At 45.5% G+C, this 20,111-nt stretch overlaps 1 protein-coding gene across 1 annotated transcript in view; it reads right to left on the bottom strand.

Annotated features, from left to right (window-relative positions):
• LOC118375971 (ras and Rab interactor 2-like) overlaps positions 1 to 20,111 on the bottom strand; it is a 47,832-nt gene that overhangs the window by 10,154 nt on the left and 17,567 nt on the right. Inside the window, 7 exon segments of the mRNA XM_052527800.1 lie at positions 3,521 to 4,119; positions 4,122 to 4,932; positions 7,792 to 7,883; positions 12,525 to 12,597; positions 14,469 to 14,589; positions 14,796 to 14,994; positions 15,481 to 15,581. Coding sequence (XP_052383760.1) covers positions 3,521 to 4,119; positions 4,122 to 4,932; positions 7,792 to 7,883; positions 12,525 to 12,597; positions 14,469 to 14,589; positions 14,796 to 14,994; positions 15,481 to 15,581 — 1,996 coding nt within the window.

The following is a 20,111-nucleotide window of genomic DNA, read 5'->3' as shown; positions in this document are numbered from 1 at the left end:
TTTGAATGGGAATACATTTTTTGGTCCCACACGTGGCTAGTAAAACCAACCTGTGTGTGTGTGTGTGTGTGTATGTGTGTCGGTGGGTATCTGTGTGTGTTGACAGTCCTCTGTTTCCCTTTATAAACACACACTTGGTTACTCTACCTCCATGCTCACTCTTTACCTCAATTACCAGTAAAACTATACATTTTATCCCCCCTCCTTACCTCAATTACTAGTAAATCGATCCAGTTTGGGCTTTTAAATGACATTACGACGACCTACACCCATTTCTCCCTAATGCCTCTTATACATACAGTATACAGTCTACACTGACATAGTATGTCAACGGTGAGGAGAGCACAGTCCAAGCTTCACTTCTCTATTCCTGAAAGCCTTCCATAGCCTACAGGCTTTTACCATTACGTCAGTCTGTCTGTCTATACAGGAATCCCATTTGTGTTACTAGTCGAGACGAAACCTTGTAAACATTGTATCTGGTGGCAAACACGGAACATCCTAGCCTATGTTACTGTCCTTTTTGAATGTTACTGTCCTTTGGGTCGCAGAATGTTACTGTTACTGTCCTTTGGGTCGCAGAATGTTACTGTCCTTTGGGTCGCAGAATGTTACTGTCCTTTGGGTCGCAGAATGTTACTGTCCTTTGGGTCGCAGAATGTTACTGTCCTTTGGGTCGCAGAATGTTACTGTCCTTTGGGTCGCAGAATGTTACTGTCCTTTGGGTCGCAGAATGTTACTGTCCTTTGGGTCGCAGAATGTTACTGTCCTTTGGGTCGCAGAATGTTACTGTCCTTTGGGTCGCAGAATGTTACTGTCCTTTGGGTCGCAGAATGTTACTGTCCTTTGGGTCGCAGAATGTTACAGTCCTTTGGGTCGCAGAATGTTACAGTCCTTTGGGTCGCAGAATGTTACTGTCCTTTGGGTCGCAGAATGTTACTGTCCTTTGGGTCGCAGAATGTTACTGTCCTTTGGGTCGCAGAATGTTACTGTCCTTTGGGTCGCAGAATGTTACTGTCCTTTGGGTCGCAGAATGTTACTGTCCTTTGGGGCAGAATGTTACTGTCCTTTGGGTCGCAGAATGTTACTGTCCTTTGGGTCGCAGAATGTTACTGTCCTTTGGGTCGCAGAATGTTACTGTCCTTTGGGTCGCAGAATGTTACTGTCCTTTGGGTCGCAGAATGTTACTGTCCTTTGGGTCGCAGAATGTTACTGTCCTTTGGGTCGCAGAATGTTACTGTCCTTTGGGTCGCAGAATGTTACTGTCCTTTGGGTCGCAGAATGTTACTGTCCTTTGGGTCGCAGAATGTTACTGTCCTTTGGGTCGCAGAATGTTACTGTCCTTTTGAATGTTACTGTCCTTTCGCAGAATGTTACTGTCCTTTGGAATGTTACTCGCAGAATGTTACTGTCCTTTGGGTCGCAGAATGTTACTGTCCTTTGGGTCGCAGAATGTTACTGTCCTTTGGGTCGCAGAATGTTACTGTCCTTTGGGTCGCAGAATGTTACTGTCCTTTGGGTCGCAGAATGTTACTGTCCTTTGGGTCGCAGAATGTTACTGTCCTTTGGGTCGCAGAATGTTACTGTCCTTTGGGTCGCAGAATGTTACTGTCCTTTGGGTCGCAGAATGTTACTGTCCTTTGCAGAATGTTACTGTCCTTTGGGTCGCAGAATGTTACTGTCCTTTGGGTCGCAGAATGTTACTGTCCTTTGGGTCGCAGAATGTTACTGTCCTTTGGGTCGCAGAATGTTACTGTCCTTTGGGTCGCAGAATGTTACTGTCCTTTGGGTCGCAGAATGTTACTGTCCTTTGGGTCGCAGAATGTTACTGTCCTTTGGGTCGCAGAATGTTACTGTCCTTTGGGTCGCAGAATGTTACTGTCCTTTGGGTCGCAGAATGTTACTGTCCTTTGGGTCGCAGAATGTTACTGTCCTTTGGGTCGCAGAATGTTACTGTGCAGAATGTTACTGTCCTTTGGGTCGCAGAATGTTACTGTCCTTTGGGTCGCAGAATGTTACTGTCCTTTGGGTCGCAGAATGTTACTGTCCTTTGGGTCGCAGAATGTTACTGTCCTTTGGGTCGCAGAATGTTACTGTCCTTTGGGTCGCAGAATGTTACTGTCCTTTGGGTCGCAGAATGTTACTGTCCTTTGGGTCGCAGAATGTTACTGTCCTTTGGGTCGCAGAATGTTACTGTCCTTTGGGTCGCCCGCAGAATGTTACTGTCCTTTGGGTCGCAGAATGTTACTGTCCAATAGAATGTTACTGTCCTTTGGGTCGCAGAATGTTACTGTCCTTTGGGTCGCAGAATGTTACTGTCCTTTGGGTCGCAGAATGTTACTGTCCTTTGGGTCGCAGAATGTTACTGTGCCCGGTTTAGTAAATGTATGCATAGGCCTATCGAGAGCATTGGTAGTCTTTTATTGTTGTGTTTATTACCTTGCATACTTCTAAGTTGAAAGAGAGAGAGTCACTTGCTTTGGCAATGTTAACACGTTTCCCATGCCAATAAAGCCCCCTGAATTTAATTTAATTGAGAGACAGAGAGAGACAGAGAGAGACAGAGAGAGAGAGAGAGAGAGAGAGAGAGAGAGAGAGAGAGAGAGAGAGAGAGAGAAAGAAAGAAAGAAAGAAAGAAAGAAAGAAAGAAAGAAAGAAAGAAAGAAAGAAAGAAAGAGAGGGAGAGGTCAGCTACCACTCCAACAACCACTTCTTCTCTGAACAATGCTTGGCTGTTGTTGTTTACAAAGAACAAGGGAAAAGAGACGAGTGTAAAATTATGGCTACATAATCATGCAAATACGTATTCAGACCAAACTCAATGAAAACCCTATTTGACAACATTGGCTAAGTCACCATCACAATTTCACTGTTTCAGCTCCGTGTCGTCAAAATGAGGACTACGTATTGTAGCCTCCTCTAACTAGGCCTATTTTCTGTCACTAGTAAGTCACACCATATTTGGTCCCACATTAAAAGAATCCCTTGACATTTAGGGATTTTGGTTGGGAGATAATTGTCATTTTTGCCATTCCAATTGAACCACGAAAGAAGCTTGGCATTTGGCACAACTGTGTGAATTTGTGCCAAGCTGGAGAGGCCAGGAATAACTGACTGTAGGGAAGGGAGGGTACACTGGCATCTCACTGGCATCTCCGTAACCCAACACTGGTTTCTATAACCAGTCTGTCTTAACATGGTAATGGGGAGTTCTTCAAATAGCTGGGCTAATTTTCATCATGTACATAGACTAAGTCTTGACAGTTTATCACTGTAAATATGTTGTAAGTGGATTAGGTCACTGTGAAACTAGTTTTTAGGTATTACTTCCCTATTCGAGCTGAAGTGCTCGGAGGGAGAGCCAACATAATTGGGATATGAGAAACACCCACAACCACACACTCATACAGACGTTCATGTGAAGTACGTATGTATCTACCCACACACCAGCTTCCTTGTAGTCTGAGGCCATAAAGACCCCCCCCCCTACCCCACACACAATACACACACACAAACTTACCTATCTGATCCTCGGGTATGAGGGATTCGATGGGCGGGTCCAGTTCGGAGCTCTGCGTCAGGTAGGCCTTCATCTGGGTCATGAACTGTCTGAGGGTCTGCAGGAGGTCTAAGCCTGACGTATGACACCCCTTATTCTCCTGTACAAAACTGATATAATCCTGAACCAGGCATCCAAAGTAGGAACTCTTGTCCCTGGAGAGCTCCGCTATCCTCCTCACGGCTCGCCTTTCTGGGGTCATGAACGTGCTGAAGACTCCAGAAACTTTCCGGAAGCTCAGTGCAACTTTGACCCCGACTCCGACCCCTCTCCGACGGGCTTTGAAGGGAGGACGGAGGCCCTGGTCCAGGTCGTTCTCCAGGCTGACGCCGTAGTCTTCCTCTTCTTCGTCACAGAGGTCTTCGTCGTCGCTGCTGTCCTTGTTGTTGCCAAGGTGATGCCGTAATCTGAGAGGGGGGCTGGCAGGGAGGGAGAGGGGAAGCTGGGAGTAGTCCAGAGAATCTGAGGAAGAGGTGGAGATGGACATGTCGCTCAGCCTCCCCTCTTGTCCCTCTCGCCTGGGGGTCTTACCCGGAGGGCTGGGAGGGCTACCAGCACCATTTCCCACTATGGAGGGAGTGGGTATGGCCGGTGCCTGGCACGGGGAAGCTTGGCACGGGACAGAGCCTTGGCGATAGTTTCGTCATCAAGAGCGATGTGGCACCGGTGGGCGTCGATGTCAGGTTTATTGGGGCGTCGGGGAGGAGGGTGCTGAGGGTGTTGGTGGGGCACAGGGATGGCGGCGCTGCTTGTCATCTTTTTGGAATGGCTGCTGTGCCTGGCACCCATGGGAGGGCGAGGGGTGGGGCGAAGGTTCTGATTGGATGAAGGTTGCAGTGGTTGCCTGGTGACAACAATGGCTGCGGGCGTTTCGGGCATGCTGCTCTTGGGCTTCTGGGGTAGAGAGGTGGGGGGAGGGGGAGCTTGGCGGCGCTGGGAGAGGGAACGGGGGGGCGGGAATAAGCGGGAATGGGGAGGCGGGGGCCGAGGTGGACGTGACTTCCTGGTCACGTTGGGGTCCGTGACAGGGGCTGAAGACGTCCCACCGGTAGTTCCTGGGCTGGGGGTGGAGTGTGTGACGTAGGGGGAAGGAGAGGAGGAAGAGGATTGAGGGTCTTCCTCAAGCCGCCGGTGTGTCTGGAGGAAGAGGGGGTTGACGAAGCAAAGAGCCCCGTTGGACTGGCTTCTCTCCAGGCGAGAGGAGGAGGAGGAAGGGGGACGAGCTGGAGGAACGCTGTTGTGGCAAGTCGCACTCTGTTTCTCTTGTGTCCTTTCTGCACCCTGGATGTCACCGTCTCTGTCAAGGCGCTGTGGTGGAGGGCGAGAGGGAGTGGTTGTCCTTTGCAGGCTGCCTAGAGCAGAGTGCCAGAATCCTAACAGGAGAAAAGAGATTAGGAATCATTAACAGAGTCCAAACACTGTATACATTGAAAAACCTCCAATAGCTGCCTAACCACAACCTGACCCAATAACACTCAAAGTCATGATAACCATTCAAAGAAACAGACAAACACCTTCACACCTTCATGCACAGACACATACCCTCATACACAGACACATACATACCCTCATACACAGACACTTACATACCCTCATACACAGACATACATACCCTCATACACAGACACTTACATACCATCATACACAGACATACATACCCTCATACACAGACACTTACATACCCTCATACACAGACATACATACCCTCATACACAGACACATACATACCCTCATACACAGACACTTACATACCATCATACACAGACATACATAACCTCATACACAGACACATACATACCCTCATACACAGACACTTACATACCCTCATACACAGACACATACATACCCTCATACACAGACACTTACATACCCTCATACACAGACACTTACATACCCTCATACAGACACATACATACCCTCATAAACAGACACTTACATACCCTCATACACAGACATACATACCCTCATACACAGAAACCTACAAACCGCCTAGCCCTAACCTTGACCCAAACAAAATGCATAAACACCCACAGGAACGACCATCAACACCCCTTTCCCACTTACTTTATCCTCCTGTTCACTGACACATCCACAATATAGTGCCAGTAGCACTGTAGTTAGGCAGTCAACCTTTTTATATCCCTCTCTTTCTTTCTCTCTTTTCCTCTGTGATCCTACGCTCTTCTGAGGCAGCGGAGAATGTGGTGAGCTCAGCCCTTCATCGCCCAGCACTGATTCAAGAATGCTGTCCTGACAGACACACACCCAGAGAGACAGAGAGACGGAGAGGGAGTCACACATGCAAATTCCACAGGGGTGGTGGGAGGAGTCTATACACTGGACAGGCCTACTGTAGTGTATAGGCCCTCCTCTTTCCTGATCTCCCTCCACCTCCCTTCTCTTTGACCGAGTTTCCTGCTGCAATGCAGGACATTGGTTTCCGTTACGATCGTCTCTTCTGTTTTTTTCACTTTTATCCACTGAATCAGTCTATTGTTTGCTGGCACTTGGTGCACAAGTCTCTGAGCGAACTCATCCAGACAAACAATCACACACTAAGAAATACTTTACAGAATAATGGCATTCATGTAATAGAATCTACAGACTGTTATAAATGATTCCATAAGTTACTTTAGAGGACTGCGAAGCACGTTCTGTACACATTGAATTCCACATACACACACCCTCTGCACAGCAACACATCTGGGACGGTAGAGCGCGATGGAGCTGTCGGGCACCGCTTCAAAGGTCTCGTTATACCTCTCTAGTCTAGGGACGGAAACAACTCGGTGGTATTGATGAAATGCCCACTTGAGAAACATGACCTCTGGAGCTAGACTGAGACAGGCAACCTCTCCCTGCTCTTTACCCCAACCAGAGTGCACTCATCCTGGGCTGGGTTTAGCAGTGACCCCACAGGGAATAGTCTGGATGGATCTCCTGCAGAGAGCTTTACTGATAGTTCAAAGGACATTTCTTCCTCCACTACTTTCTGAGTCGAGGACAGACTCTGTACCCAGGACTAAATTGTGTGTCAGTAATGTATTCATAACCTTCGGTAATGGAGTATACTGCAACAAAGTGTGTCTGTAGTGAGTGAACAAACTCAATTCAGTAGTGGGAACCATGTCCGCTATTCCCTTCATGACCTCGTAGTTAGTATGAATAATTCATGAACTACGTTGAAATGACTTAGCCGAGCCAAAGTCTGCTGCCCTTGGAAAAACCTTTGATAAAATCTTGGTGCCGCAAAACAATATCCTTTTTGCCCCCTGAGAGAGAAAACTCTCTCTCTCTGTGTCTGTCTGTCTGTCTGTCTGTCTGTCTGTCTGTCTGTCTGTCTGTCTGTCTGTCTGTCTGTCTGTCTGTCTGTCTGTCTGTCTGTCTGTCTGTGTGTGTGTGTGTGTGTGTGTGTGTGTGTGTGTGTGTGTGTGTGTAACATGCATACACGAGGGGTCAGAGTAAGCCTGTGTGTATAATACTCCAGTCACCACACTCTCCTCCCCAGCCCTGAGTTATGCAGCCTGCCTGGAGGAAACTGACTCACACACTGGAGTTTCAACAGAAGGAAACTAAGAATATCATGACAGAGTGACTAACTAAACCTGCCATGAAACCAGATCACACCGGTCAGCATGAGTTAACTAACATATAAAACTAATAGACGGTAGCCGCAGCACCTGTACACATAGAAATGTCACTGTGGAATGAGGGTCTTTCTTTACGTTATGCTTGTATGTACTCAAGGAGACACAGCCCATTTGGATTCCTTCTATATCAATTTACTGTCGGATAATTCATTGGCTTCACTTTTGGGGACATTCTCCACTTTTCAACATCATATTCATTATCTCCAGGGCCAGGTTTAAAGGGGTTTAAAGGGATAGTTTAGTCTGGGACTTCCCCAGAGTCAGATGAACTCGTGGATTCCATTTTTATGTCTCTTAGCAATTGCTAACTAGAATTAGCTTAATAACTGGAAGTCTATGGGAACAGCATGCTAGCTGTTTTAGTAGACTTCCAGTCATTGTGCTAACGCTAGTTAGCATTGGCTTACGAAACTACCTCTAACTTCCTTGATACCGGACGCAGATACATATAAATGGTATCCACAAGTTCATCTGACTCTGGGGAAGTATATAAAGGGCCTCATTGCCAGAATCCCAAACTATCCCTTTAAGCAGAGAAGAAAATAGAGTTGATCACATTCTACCCATCTATTACTATAGTACCTGCTCCTAGTTGGGCCACCTCCTCCAGGTCTTTCTGAGTCTTGGAGGCTGCAATGGCTTCTGGGAGATTCAGGGTGAAGGGAAGGACGTCCCTGAAAAGAGAAGAGAGAGAATGATCCAACTATGTCTATAATGTCCAACAGATATTCAGGAGACTCCGAGAGTGGACTTTCCCAGTCTGTATCTCCTCCTGCTAGCTGGACCTGTGTTCTGTCCTCAGGGTGGGTGATGTCACAGGGTGGTAGAAGGGGTTTGTCAAAGCAAACACAACAGCCTGAACACCAGAGCGACCGGTGCAGAGAGATGAGGAAGAGAGTGACATCACTGTGCGGTTACTGTCAACTCAATGCCAACTAACAGAGCCTTGAGGCCTCAGCTGGTGAATCTCTTCACTGGCAATCACAATATGCTGACTAAAACATTCCTTTTACTGTCAAATTGAATATGCAAGTTATTGAGGATATTTTCCCTACTAGGTCCCTTGTTATTAATGAACTTTAACTCAGGCCTGAAGTTTTTTCCTAGTCACGTCAAGTGAATATGAAAAACTCCTGCCGCTAATGATAGTAAAGTATATCATTATATTCTGTATTTTTCCCAGATTGAAACTGTGTTGTGCTGTTTTGGGCATTACTGGATATTACTGGAAATGACTGGATATTACTGAATATTAGTGGGTATTACTGGACATTACTGGGTATTACTGGACATTACTGGACATTACTGGCACAGTGGTACTACGTTCCTTTCATCTACTTCCCTGGCCGCAAAGGTTTTACGTCATTCCACTTATGGGGTATTGTTGTATGTTTACTATAAGTTGGTGTTTTGTCATTACTGACGTTACAGTTGTTTAATGTTTCGGTTTCTATTTCTCAGTTGAAACAAAGTTCTGACGTGTCTTTCGCTCTGAGCTGTTTGTCTGCCCAGCTGGCATGGAGCTGGTCTAAAACCAGAAGTGAGAAGAGGGCAGTTGTCACGTTCTGACCCTAGTTCCTTTATTTTGTCTTTGTGTTAGTATGGTCAGGGCGTGAGTTGTGTTGGGCAGTCTATGTTTGTTTTCTAGGTTGTGTTTATGTGTTTGGCCTGGTATGGTTCTCAATCAGAGGCAGGTGTCGTTCGTTGTCTCTGATTGAGAATCATACTTAGGTAGCCTTTTCCCACCTGTGTTTTGTGGGTGAATATTTTCCATTTCAGTGTTTGCACCATTCGGGACTGTTTCGGTTTTCATTTTGATTCTCTTGTTCTTTTTGTATTTTGTATTCATTCTCATTAAAAGACATTATGGATACGTACCACGCTGCACATTGGTCCGATCTCTCCTACTCCTCCTCCTCAGAGGAAGAAGAAATCCGTTACAGCAGTTGAGACAAGCTATGTCCTGAGTGCTTACCTCTTACTTAACACATGGTACCCGATAGTAAATCTACAGGTTATGATCTTATGGACAATGTTTTACTTCGCAATGCTGCTCTCCAGATTGCAGCTCCACTGAAATACATATTTAATTGGTCAGTGGAAAAAGGGATGTTTGCAAATGTATGGAAGCATTCTAAACTGTGTCTTATTCCAAAAGACAGTAAGGAACCCATTACTCCTGCCAAACGTCAACCAATTAGTCTACTCCCTTCACTCAATAAGATATTGGAGGGTATTGTGAGTAGACAAAAATGGGAGAAAGAATGATCTGATTACAGCCAATCAGCATGCTTATCGCAAAAACCATTCCAATACCACTACATTGGTTGACCAGTCATGTTATGAATAATGGCAGGTTTGTGGGTTTACTATTTTTAGAGTTTAGTGCAGCATTTAATTTAGTGGATCATGAAATAACTTTGACAAAATGAATGCATTATGGTTTTAAGGAGGTAGCATTGAATTGGGTATAGTCATATCTAACTGACAGGAAACAGTCCACCTATATCAATGGTTCATTTTCTTCCCCCCATGCTTGAAACTGTGGAATACCGCAGGGCAGCTGCCTTGGGCCACTTCTTTATTTAATATCTACCAACGACCTTCCTTATGCCTTATCTGAAACTCAAGCTACTATATTTGCAGATGATACTACAATGTATACAGTAAGACAATCGGTTCAACAGGTACAGCCAGCTTTACAAGGAGACTTGGAGATTATCGGGGAGTGGGTTTGCCGGAACAAACTTGTTTTCAACACCAAGAAAACCAAAGTTATGTTGGTCTGTTCCACTAGGAAAAGGGAGTACAAACTGAGGAAGTGGCAGAAACCAAACTACTGGGAGTGCAGCTAGATAACTGCTTATCATGGTCATCTCAAATAACTCATCTATCTAAAAAATAAATAAAAAAAACAGCACGCATGATCAGAAGGACCAGGAAAGACTATTATTATTTTTTTGTGTGTTTTTTGTTTCTGTTGAATTTTACCCCTTTTTCTCCCCAATTTAGTGGTATTTTAGCTACTATCTTGTCTCATCGCTACAACTCCCGTATGGGAGAGACGAAGGTTGAAGGTCATGTGTCCTCCGATACACAACCCAACCAAGCAGCATTGCTTCTTAACACAGCGCGCATCCAACCCGGAAGCCAGCCGCACCAATGTGTCGGAGGAAACACCGTGCACCTGGCAACCTTGGTTAGCGCGCACTGCGCCCGGCCCGCAACGGGAGTCGCTGGTGCGCGATGAGACAAGAATATCCCTACCGGCCAAGCCCTCCCTAACCCGGTCAATGCTAGGCCAATTGTGCGTCGCGGCCGGTTACAACAGAGCCTGGGCGCGAACCCAGGGTCTCTGGTAGTACAGCGCCATTAACCACTGCGCCACCCGGGAGGCCCCTCAGGAAAGATTCTTAAGCAAACAACACAAGCATTAATTGAGAGTCAGGTGAACTACTGTTATGTGGTCTGGGGAAATGCATTAGCAAGTGAAATTAGGAGGCTGCAGATTGCACAGAACAAAGCAGCAAGGATTGTTTTTAATTAACTTCTTAGGGCTAGGGGGCAGTATTCGGAAATTCGGATGAATGATGTGCCCAAAGTAAACTGCCTGTTACTCAGGCCCAGAAGCTAGGATATGCATATAATTGGTAGCATTGGATAGAAATCACTCTGAAGTTTCTAAAACCGTTAACATAATGTCTGTGAGTATAAGAGAATTGATATGGCAGGCTCAAACCCCATAAAAATCCTTCCGGAAAATGTATTTTTGAGGTCACAGGCCATTTCAGTGCTAGTCTATGGGATATACAAATACATTTCTCCCAGATTGCAGTTCCTATGGCTTCCACTAGATGTCAACAGTCTTTAGAAAGGGTTTCAGGCTTTTTTTTTAAACAAACAAGTAGTTGTAGTTTTTCCAAGGTGTCTCTCATTAAAAAGTAGTTTTGTTGCGTGTGAATGAGGCGCGCATGAATGAGGTGCTCGCTCTTCGTTATTTATCTTCCCTATTGAACATACTATTCTCCATCTGAAATTTCATCGTTTATTTAGATATTAGAATACCTGAGGATTAATTAGAAACATCGTTTGACTTGTTTGGACAAACTTTACCGATACATTTTTGGATTCATTTGTATGCATGTTGAATGAGTGGATTACTGAATAAAGAGAGCCAACTAAACAGACAATTTTGGGATATAAAGAAGGACTTTATCGAACAATTGTTGTGTAGCTGGGACCCTTGGGATTGCAAACAGAGGAATATCTTCAAAGGTAAGTGATTTATTTTATCGCTATTTGTGATTTTTGTGACGCCTGTGCTGGTTTGGAAAAGTATTTTGATGTGATAATCACATGGAATGCTTTTGCCGTGAAGCTTTTTGAAATCTCACAATGCGGTTGGATTAACAAGAAGTTAAGCTTTTAAACGATGTAAGACACTTGTATTTTCATGAATGTTTAATATTACGATTTCTGTATTCGCGCTCTGCAATTTCATCGGATGTTGTCGTGGTGGGACGCTAGCGGGACACCTAGCCCAAAGAGGTGTTTTAAGGTGGAGATATGGTTCTTCTGTTGTAGTCATGCGCAATGCTCTTGGTTGGTCATCAATCAACAAGATAATTGAAAAAAACATGCTTATTTTATTTCATAATATACACCATTTAAAATGGCCAAACTCTATTCACAACGGTATTCAGTTGGTAAGAGACAGACATTCAGTAAATACTAGGAATAGATTGTCCACCATCTATGTGTTATCCAGACAGAAAAGACAAATAGGCAAAATAACATTTAGATTTCGAGCAATAAAGAAATGGAATCATTTAACTGAGCAAACCAGAGAAACCTTTCTATATATAAATGTTAACAATACTTTAAAACCATTTAAATATAATGCATAGGAAAGTTGTGCTGGACTACGGTAGAGGAAGAATCAATATATATTTTTAGACTGAGTATTTATTGGGTCAATATGTTAGTGTATTATGTCTGTTTGTTATATGTGAAAATGTGTTCGTATTATAAATTGTATTTTAATGTTTAAGGACTCTTCGAAGATTTGTCCAAATGAGGACTAAAAGAGATCCAAATATATTTAAAAAATCAAATACTATTATTTCCACCATCCATTTCCATGCAGTTGCTGTAGCTCTCACTGCAGTGGAATGGCAACAGAGGGAGGAATGACGGAGGGACGGAGGGAGTGGGGATAGGGTGCGACAGAGGGAGAGGGGGACGGAGGGAGGAGAGAGAGAGAAAGACAGAGATAGAGAGAGAAGAGAGAGAAAACTTTGAGAACATGACTGTACCTGCTGATACAGTAGAAGGCCACCAGGCGAAACAGGTCTGCAAAACTGATCCCAGATCCTTCCAGAGAAAAGGCTGCAACCAGGGGAAGAACACAGAGAATACATCAAAACTGAACCCAGATCCTTCCAGAGAAAAGGCTGCAACCAGGGGAAGAACACAGAGAATACATCAAAACTGAACCCAGATCCTTCCAGAGAAAAGGCTGCAACCAGGGGAAGAACACAGAGAATACATCAAAACTGTTCAGACTTTATTACGAGGTACAGCCAAATCTAGTCTTGGTTAGCTTCCATCTTGAAATACAGTATATGAGGAATTTCTCCCAATAGTTCTGTTAGGTTAATGTCCATTCTATTATAGTACTTAGCAGGCATGCCCATTACATTTCATTCTAAGTAGTTGGATATGCTAGTTTGGACATTGAAACATTTGAGGCTAAATCCAACCCACATTCAAAAGGCCAAACCAGGCCAGGGAAGACACTTTATGTTGACATTCAAAAGGCCAAACCAGGCCAGGGAAGACACTTTATGTTGACATTCAAAAGGGGAAAATTCCTAGACATCCAACGTGCACATCTGGTATGTCATCATTCATCTGGTATGTCAGCTACTACTATCCCATTACTCATGCAGTTGTTTTGTTGTAACCCCAACGGTGCAGTAAAGTACCAAAACTGTACATGTCTCTCGAAAGAGAACACACTCAATAGATAATAGGCAAATGCTACATGACATTTTTTTTCCCTAAAATAAATACAGTGTGTGTGTGTGTGTGTGTGTGTGTGTGTGTGTGTGTGTGTGTGTGTGTGTGTGTGTGTGTGTGTGTGTGTCTGTATCAAGGCAGTACTGTTTTATGATCAAGATTAGCCCTTTGAGCAATGTGAGAGTCACATTTTTCAGCAGTGGTGGAAGCGTGAAACAAGTCAAAGGAATCATCTATGGAACGCAAACATAAACGAGAGAGAGTGTGTGTGTTTGTGTGTATGTATGTGTGTGTGTGTATGTATATGTGTGTGTGTGTGTGTGTGTATATGTGTGTGTGTGTGTGTGAGTTTTGAGGTAAAGGCAAGATGGGACATGGTTAAAGGTACACTACCGTTCAAAAGTTTGGGGTCACTTAAAAATGTCCTTGTTTTCCATTAAAACATACATCAAATGAGATGCAAAATGAATAGGAAATATAGTCAAAACGATGATAAGGTTATAAATAATGATTTTTAATTTAAATAATAATTGTGTCCTTCAAACTTTGCTTTCGTTAAAGAATCCTCCATTTGCAGCAATTACAGCCTTGCAGGCCTTTGGCATTCTTGTTGTCAATTTGTTGAGGTAATCTGAAGATATTTCACCCCATGCTTCCAGAAGCACCTCCCACACGTTGGATTGGCTCAATGGGCACGTCTTACGATCAAGCTGCTCCCACAACAGCTCAATAGGGTTGAGGTCCGGTGACTGTGCTGGCCACTCCATTATAGACAGAATACCAGCTGACTGCTTCTTCCCTAAATAGTTATTGCATAGTAGCGCCGTTTACAGGGTATGGCATACCAAAGCACCCCCAGGCGTTGCAGATCTTTCTTCCATTTTTCTGGTATGTGGAGCTGTGCATTGGGTCTTTGTCCTGTTGTAGGAGGAAATTGGGTCTTTGTCCTGTTTGAGCACTTCCAGGCTCCATTTTTTTAGCGCCGTTTACAGGGTATGGCATGGCGTTGCAAAATGGAGTGATAGCCTTCCTTCTTCAAGATCCCTTTTACCCTGTACAAATCTCCCACTTTACCACCACCAAAGTACCCCCAGACCATCATATTGATACTCAACTAGTCTCCACCATGCTTGACAGATGGCGTCAAGCACTCCTCCAGGATCTTTTAATGGACAAAAAAAATATAATTTTCTTTCAAAAACAAAATAGTCTGCACACTGTTCCATTATGACACTCACTGTACTGACTCTCTCTGACAGGGAAGTCACAGACGCCGGCTCCTCCTGATGCGTCATCATCACTGACCCTTAGAGACAGAACTTTCCTCTGAAGAGAGGATGACTTCCTCACCAGGAATACCTGGACAGGAGAGAGAGACAGACATGCTCATTAAGAGTTGACCTTTCAAAGAGTCACATCAGTGACATCACTAATCCACATGTTCACATCTGTCCATCAGCTTTAATCACCTTTTCTGTTCGTATTCGAAAAATGATCATGTACAAGCCCGACAATAACAACGGTCATACTGTGACCTCGTGACTCTTGAAACTTGACCCTCTCACCCCTGGAGGCTGCTGCAGCAGTATATGTGTGGCCTCCGTGTCACTGAGAGTGAGCAGGAGCCACACGGGGTGCGTATGCCTCAGTCTGTCCAGCACGCTCATCCTCCTACGCAGGGAGTCGTACCCAGAATCCCTTTCACCACTGGTGCCAGCACAGGGCGAGGACTGGAGGTAAACCCCGCTCAACTCCCCCTCCAACCTGATAGAGAATGAAAGGGAGGGAGAGACAGGGAATATGTGTGTGTGTGTGTGTGTGTGTGTGTGTGTGTGTGTGTGTGTGTGTGTGTGTGTGTGTGTGTGTGTGTGTGTGTGAGTGAGTGAGTGTGTGTGTGTGTGTGTGTGTGTGTGTGAGTGAGTGAGTGAGAAAGAGAGAGAAAGAGAAAGAGAGAGAGAGAGAGAGAGAGCGAGAGAGAGAGAGAGAGAGAAAATAAAAGAGAAAATAAGGCACTGTCTCCATCTTCTGGTGAAAGAGGACATGATGCAGTGTTCCACAAAGGACCATTTAGGATGTGAATAGTGACGCAAATAAAATGTAGTCTACTATCCCTTTCATTTGCCGCACTCAAGACTCCCCATCACTAAATGTCTTATATTCAAACATTGACAAAAATGTGTACTAAGAATCCTAATAAGATAAATAAGCAAGAAGAAGAGGATGAAAGGAGGAGAGGAGGATTGGACTTACCCCTGTAGAACCATAGGGTATGGGTCTCTGTCCTCTGTTGGGGAGGTCTGGACCATCTCTTGCTTCAGCTCCCCTATCTCCAACGCAAACGTGTCTATCAGCTACACACAGAGGAGGAGAGAAAGAGAGGGAGTGAATGAATGTACACGGGAGAGAAGGAGAGAGGGACTAGGTCAGAGACAGAGAAGGAGGAGAGGGACTAGGTCAGAGACAGAGAAGGAGGAGAGGGACTAGGTCAGAGACAGAGGGAGAGAAGGAGGAGAGGGACTAGGTCAGAGACAGAGGGAGAGAAGGAGAGAGGGACTAGGTCAGAGACAGAGGGAGAGAAGGAGAGAGGGACTAGGTCAGAGACAGAGGGAGAGAAGGAGAGAGGGACTAGGTCAGAGACAGAGGGAGAGAAGGAGGAGAGGGACTAGGTCAGAGACAGAGGGAGAGAAGGAGAGAGGGACTAGGTCAGAGACAGAGGGAGAGAAGGAGGAGAGGGACTAGGTCAGAGACAGAGAAGGAGGAGAGGGACTAGGTCAGAGACAGAGAAGGAGGAGAGGGACTAGGTCAGAGACAGAGGGAGAGAAGGAGAGAGGGACTAGGTCAGAGGGAGGTCAGAGAGGGACTAGGGAGAGAGAAGGAGGAGAGGGACTAGGTCAGAGACAGAGGGAGAGAAGGAGAGAGGGACTAGGTCAGAGACAGAGGGAGAGAAGGAGAGAGGGACTAGGTCAGAGACAGAGGGAGAGAAGGAGAGAGGGACTAGGTCAGAGACAGAGGGAGAGAAGGAGAGAGGGACTAGGTCAGAGACAGAGGGAGAGAAGGAGAGAGGGACTAGGTCAGAGACAGAGGGAGAGAAGGAGAGAGGGACTAGGTCAGAGACAGAGGGAGAGAAGGAGAGAGGGACTAGGTCAGAGACAGAGGGAGAGAAGGAGAGAGGGACTAGGTCAGAGACAGAGGGAGAGAAGGAGAGAGGGACTAGGTCAGAGACAGAGAAGGAGAGAGGGACTAGGTCAGAGACAGAGAAGGAGAGAGGGACTAGGTCAGAGACAGAGAAGGAGAGAGGGACTAGGTCAGAGACAGAGAAGGAGAGAGGGACTAGGTCAGAGACAGAGAAGGAGAGAGGGACTAGGTCAGAGACAGAGACAGAGAAGGAGGAGAGGGACTAGGTCAGAGACAGAGGGAGAGAAGGAGGAGAGGGTGAGAAAGTGAGAGCAAACTAAACAGATTTTGTGAGATGGAGAGAGAGATAGAGAGTGATCAACGTAAAGGTAAAGAATGAAAACAGACATTGAGAAAGGTTGAAAGGAAAATGAAAAGAGAGAGGTAGAGAGAGAGAAAGCAAATGGAGCAGTGTCCCTCACAAACAGATAGGGAGGCACAACATGAAAAAGCCAGGAGCAGGGAAATGGTTAGTCACTTTTCCTGTGTATACCTCACTTCCCTCCTTGGGACAGGAAACACAGCGACCCCCCCCACACACACACATACTACTGGCAGTAAACACACACACACCCGCACACAATCTCTCTATCTCCCACAGATACAATAAACACATTAGTTAACAGGGCTAAAAGTCTCCTAATCTAATCCTTATCAAGGGAAGCGTAAACATCTGGCAGATAGCTAGCTATGCTAACACAATTTGCATCCCAACATGACACCCTATTCCCTATTGCCATTTGGGATGCAAGCCAAGGAGAGGGACAAAGAGGAAGGAGGAAGTGACTCAGGCCAACAGTGTTTGATGGATAAACCTCTATCTTAGCTGACAGGCTATTTCCATAGTGAAGATAAATCTGCCCCCCCGCATTGGACTACAATGACATCAAAACTGAATATGTTGTTGCTTGTCAAACTATAGTTCTAGGGTTTGACACCATGGGTCCATATCAATAGTCTTAAGAGGCTTTCTCTCCTTGTCTCAATTCCTCCTTTCAGGACAAGTAGGCTTTTAAGGTGTTTCTCTCACTAGTTTGTGCTTCTACATTAGTGAATATGAAGGTAAGGAAACAAGGAAAGAAGAGAAGCCTGTAGGTTCTTACCAACTGTGTTACATAATCTGACCACTAGGTGGAAATATTTCCCACAAGACAGACCCCCTAATTGTTTGTTCTGAGTAGAAGTTGCCAATAGTCACAGATCTAGGATCAGCCTACTGTTTCCCAATCCTATCATGAACGATTCGTGGGGAAAACACACAACTGACCTTAGATCAGCTAAGCTATTGCACTTCCCATAGCTGCACAGTCCAGACCACTATAACCACTAACCACTAACCACAGACCACTGGTTCCCCCTGTTACTACACTATAACAGGGACTATGTGGAGCCAGCTCTGTCTCTGTCTCTGGTGGTCTGACGTCTTTTAAAACGTTAGTCAGCTAAGACAGAGCTGAGTATAGTTCTAAACTGAAGAGAGACAAACAGAGAGTGAGAGAGAGAAAGAAAGACATAGAATGACAAGAGAGATAGAGAGAGGGAGAGAAAAAGAAAGTGGGAGAGAGACAGAGAAAGAACAAGAGAGTCTGAAAGAAAATTAGACAGGGAGAGAGGGTGAGAGAGACCCTTCTCCCAGAAAATTAGACAGGGAGAGAGGGTGAGAGAGACCCCTCACCTAGAAAATTAGACAGGGAGAGAGGGTGAGAGAGACCCCTCTCCCAGAAAATGAGGTCAAATGAACACATTTATTATGAAAGGTCTTCAATGGTCTACTCTGGGCATAGTGCCCTGCTATGGAAGTAAATGGCAGCATATATACAGGCCCTGTTTCAGCCCAATGACTTTTATAGTGGAACCACTTATATATTTTATTTAGCGAAAACAAAGTCCCTTAGCCAAGCGATTGTTTCCGGTCCTGCTGTGTTGAGGGTGAGTAGGCCTCCACTGAGTTTGTAGATTGGACAGACTTCAGAAATGTGGTGCATGGTTTGCTCCACCCCACAGGCACATGGGGGCTTGCTTTAATGCCTCTGTAGCCATCAAGTGCTTTCATGGCTCACATCAATACCATTATCCCAGAAACCCTAGACCCACTCCAATTTGCATACCGCCCAAACAGATCCACAGATGATGCAATCTCTATTGCACTCCACACTGCCCTTTCCCACTTGGACACAACTATGAACATCTATGTTAGAATGCTGTTTATTGACTACAGCTCAGCATTCAACACCATAGAGCCCTCAAAGCTCATCAATAAGCTTAGGACGCTGGAACTAAACACCTCCCTCTGCAACTGGATCCTGGACTTCCTGACTGGCCACCCCCCAGGTGGTGAGGGTAGGGAACAACACATCTGCCATGCTGATCCTCAACATGGGGGCCCCTCAAGGGTGTGTACTTAGTCCCCTCCTGTACTCCCTGTTCACTCATGACTGCACGGCCAGGCACGACTCCAACACCATCATTACATTTGCCGATGACACAACAGTGTTAGGTCTGATCACCAACAATGACGAGACAGCCTATATGGAGGAGGTCAGAGACCTGGCCGTGTGGTGCCAGAACAACAACCTCTCTCTCAACATGATCAAGGCAAAGGAGATGATTGTGGACTACAGCAAATGGAGGACAGAGCTTGCCCCCATTCTCATCGACGGGGCTGTAGTGGAGCAGGTTGAGAGCTTCAAGTTCCTTGGCGTCCACATCACCAAAAACTAACATGGTCCAAGCATACCAAGGCAGTCGAGAAGAGGGCACGACAAAACCAATTCCCCCTCAGGAGACTGAAAAGATTTGGCATGGGTCCTCAGATCCTGAAAAGGTTCTACAGCTGCACCATCGAGAGCATCCTGACTGGTTGCATCACTGCCTGGTATGGCAACTGCTCGGCCAACGACCGCAAGGCACTACAGAGGGTAGTACGAACGGCCCAGTACATCAACTGGGGCCAAGCTTCCTGCCATCCAGGACCTCTTTACCAGGCGGTGTCAGAGGAAGGACCTAAAAATTGCCAAAGGCTCCAGCCACCCTAGTCATAGACTGTTTTCTCTGCTACCGCACGGCAAGCGGTACCGGAGCTCCAAGTCTAGGTCCAAGAGGCTTCTAAACAGCTTCTACCCCCAAATCATAAGACTCCTGAACATCTAATCAAATGGCTCCCCAGACTATTTGCATTGCCCTCTTTTACACCGCTGCTACTCTCTGTCATTATATCTGCATGGTCACTTTAATAACTCTACCTACATGTCCATATTACCTCAACTACCTCGACTAACCGGTGCCCCTGCACATTGACTCTGTACCGGAACGCCCTTTATATTGTCTTGCTATTGTTATATTACTGCTGCTCTTTAGATACTTGTCCCTTTTCATTCTTAATTCATATTTTTTAAACTGCATTGTTGGTTAGGGGCTTATAAGTAAGCATTTCATTGTAAGGTCTACCTGTTGTATTCGGCGCATGTGACTAATAACATTTGATTTGGCGAGGCATGGGATGTGGACAGTCCTGAACCTATTGAGGGTGGACCACTCCTTCCCGGGGAGGTTGAAACTACTGGTGCCCAGGAATATGCGGAGGAAAAATAACACCTATCCTTCCATATCTCTCTTTATCTATCTTTCTCTCTTACCCTTCACCCACCTCCTTCTTTCTCCCCCATTTTTATCAATCACATCACATTGGATACAATGCTTTTTCCCTC

The sequence above is a fragment of the Oncorhynchus keta genome, chromosome 10 (assembly GCF_023373465.1).
Source record: "Oncorhynchus keta strain PuntledgeMale-10-30-2019 chromosome 10, Oket_V2, whole genome shotgun sequence".
Classification (NCBI taxonomy): Eukaryota; Metazoa; Chordata; class Actinopteri; order Salmoniformes; family Salmonidae; genus Oncorhynchus; species Oncorhynchus keta.
Note: the sequence above shows the minus strand (reverse complement) of the source record. Positions and strands in the feature narration are given on the sequence as shown.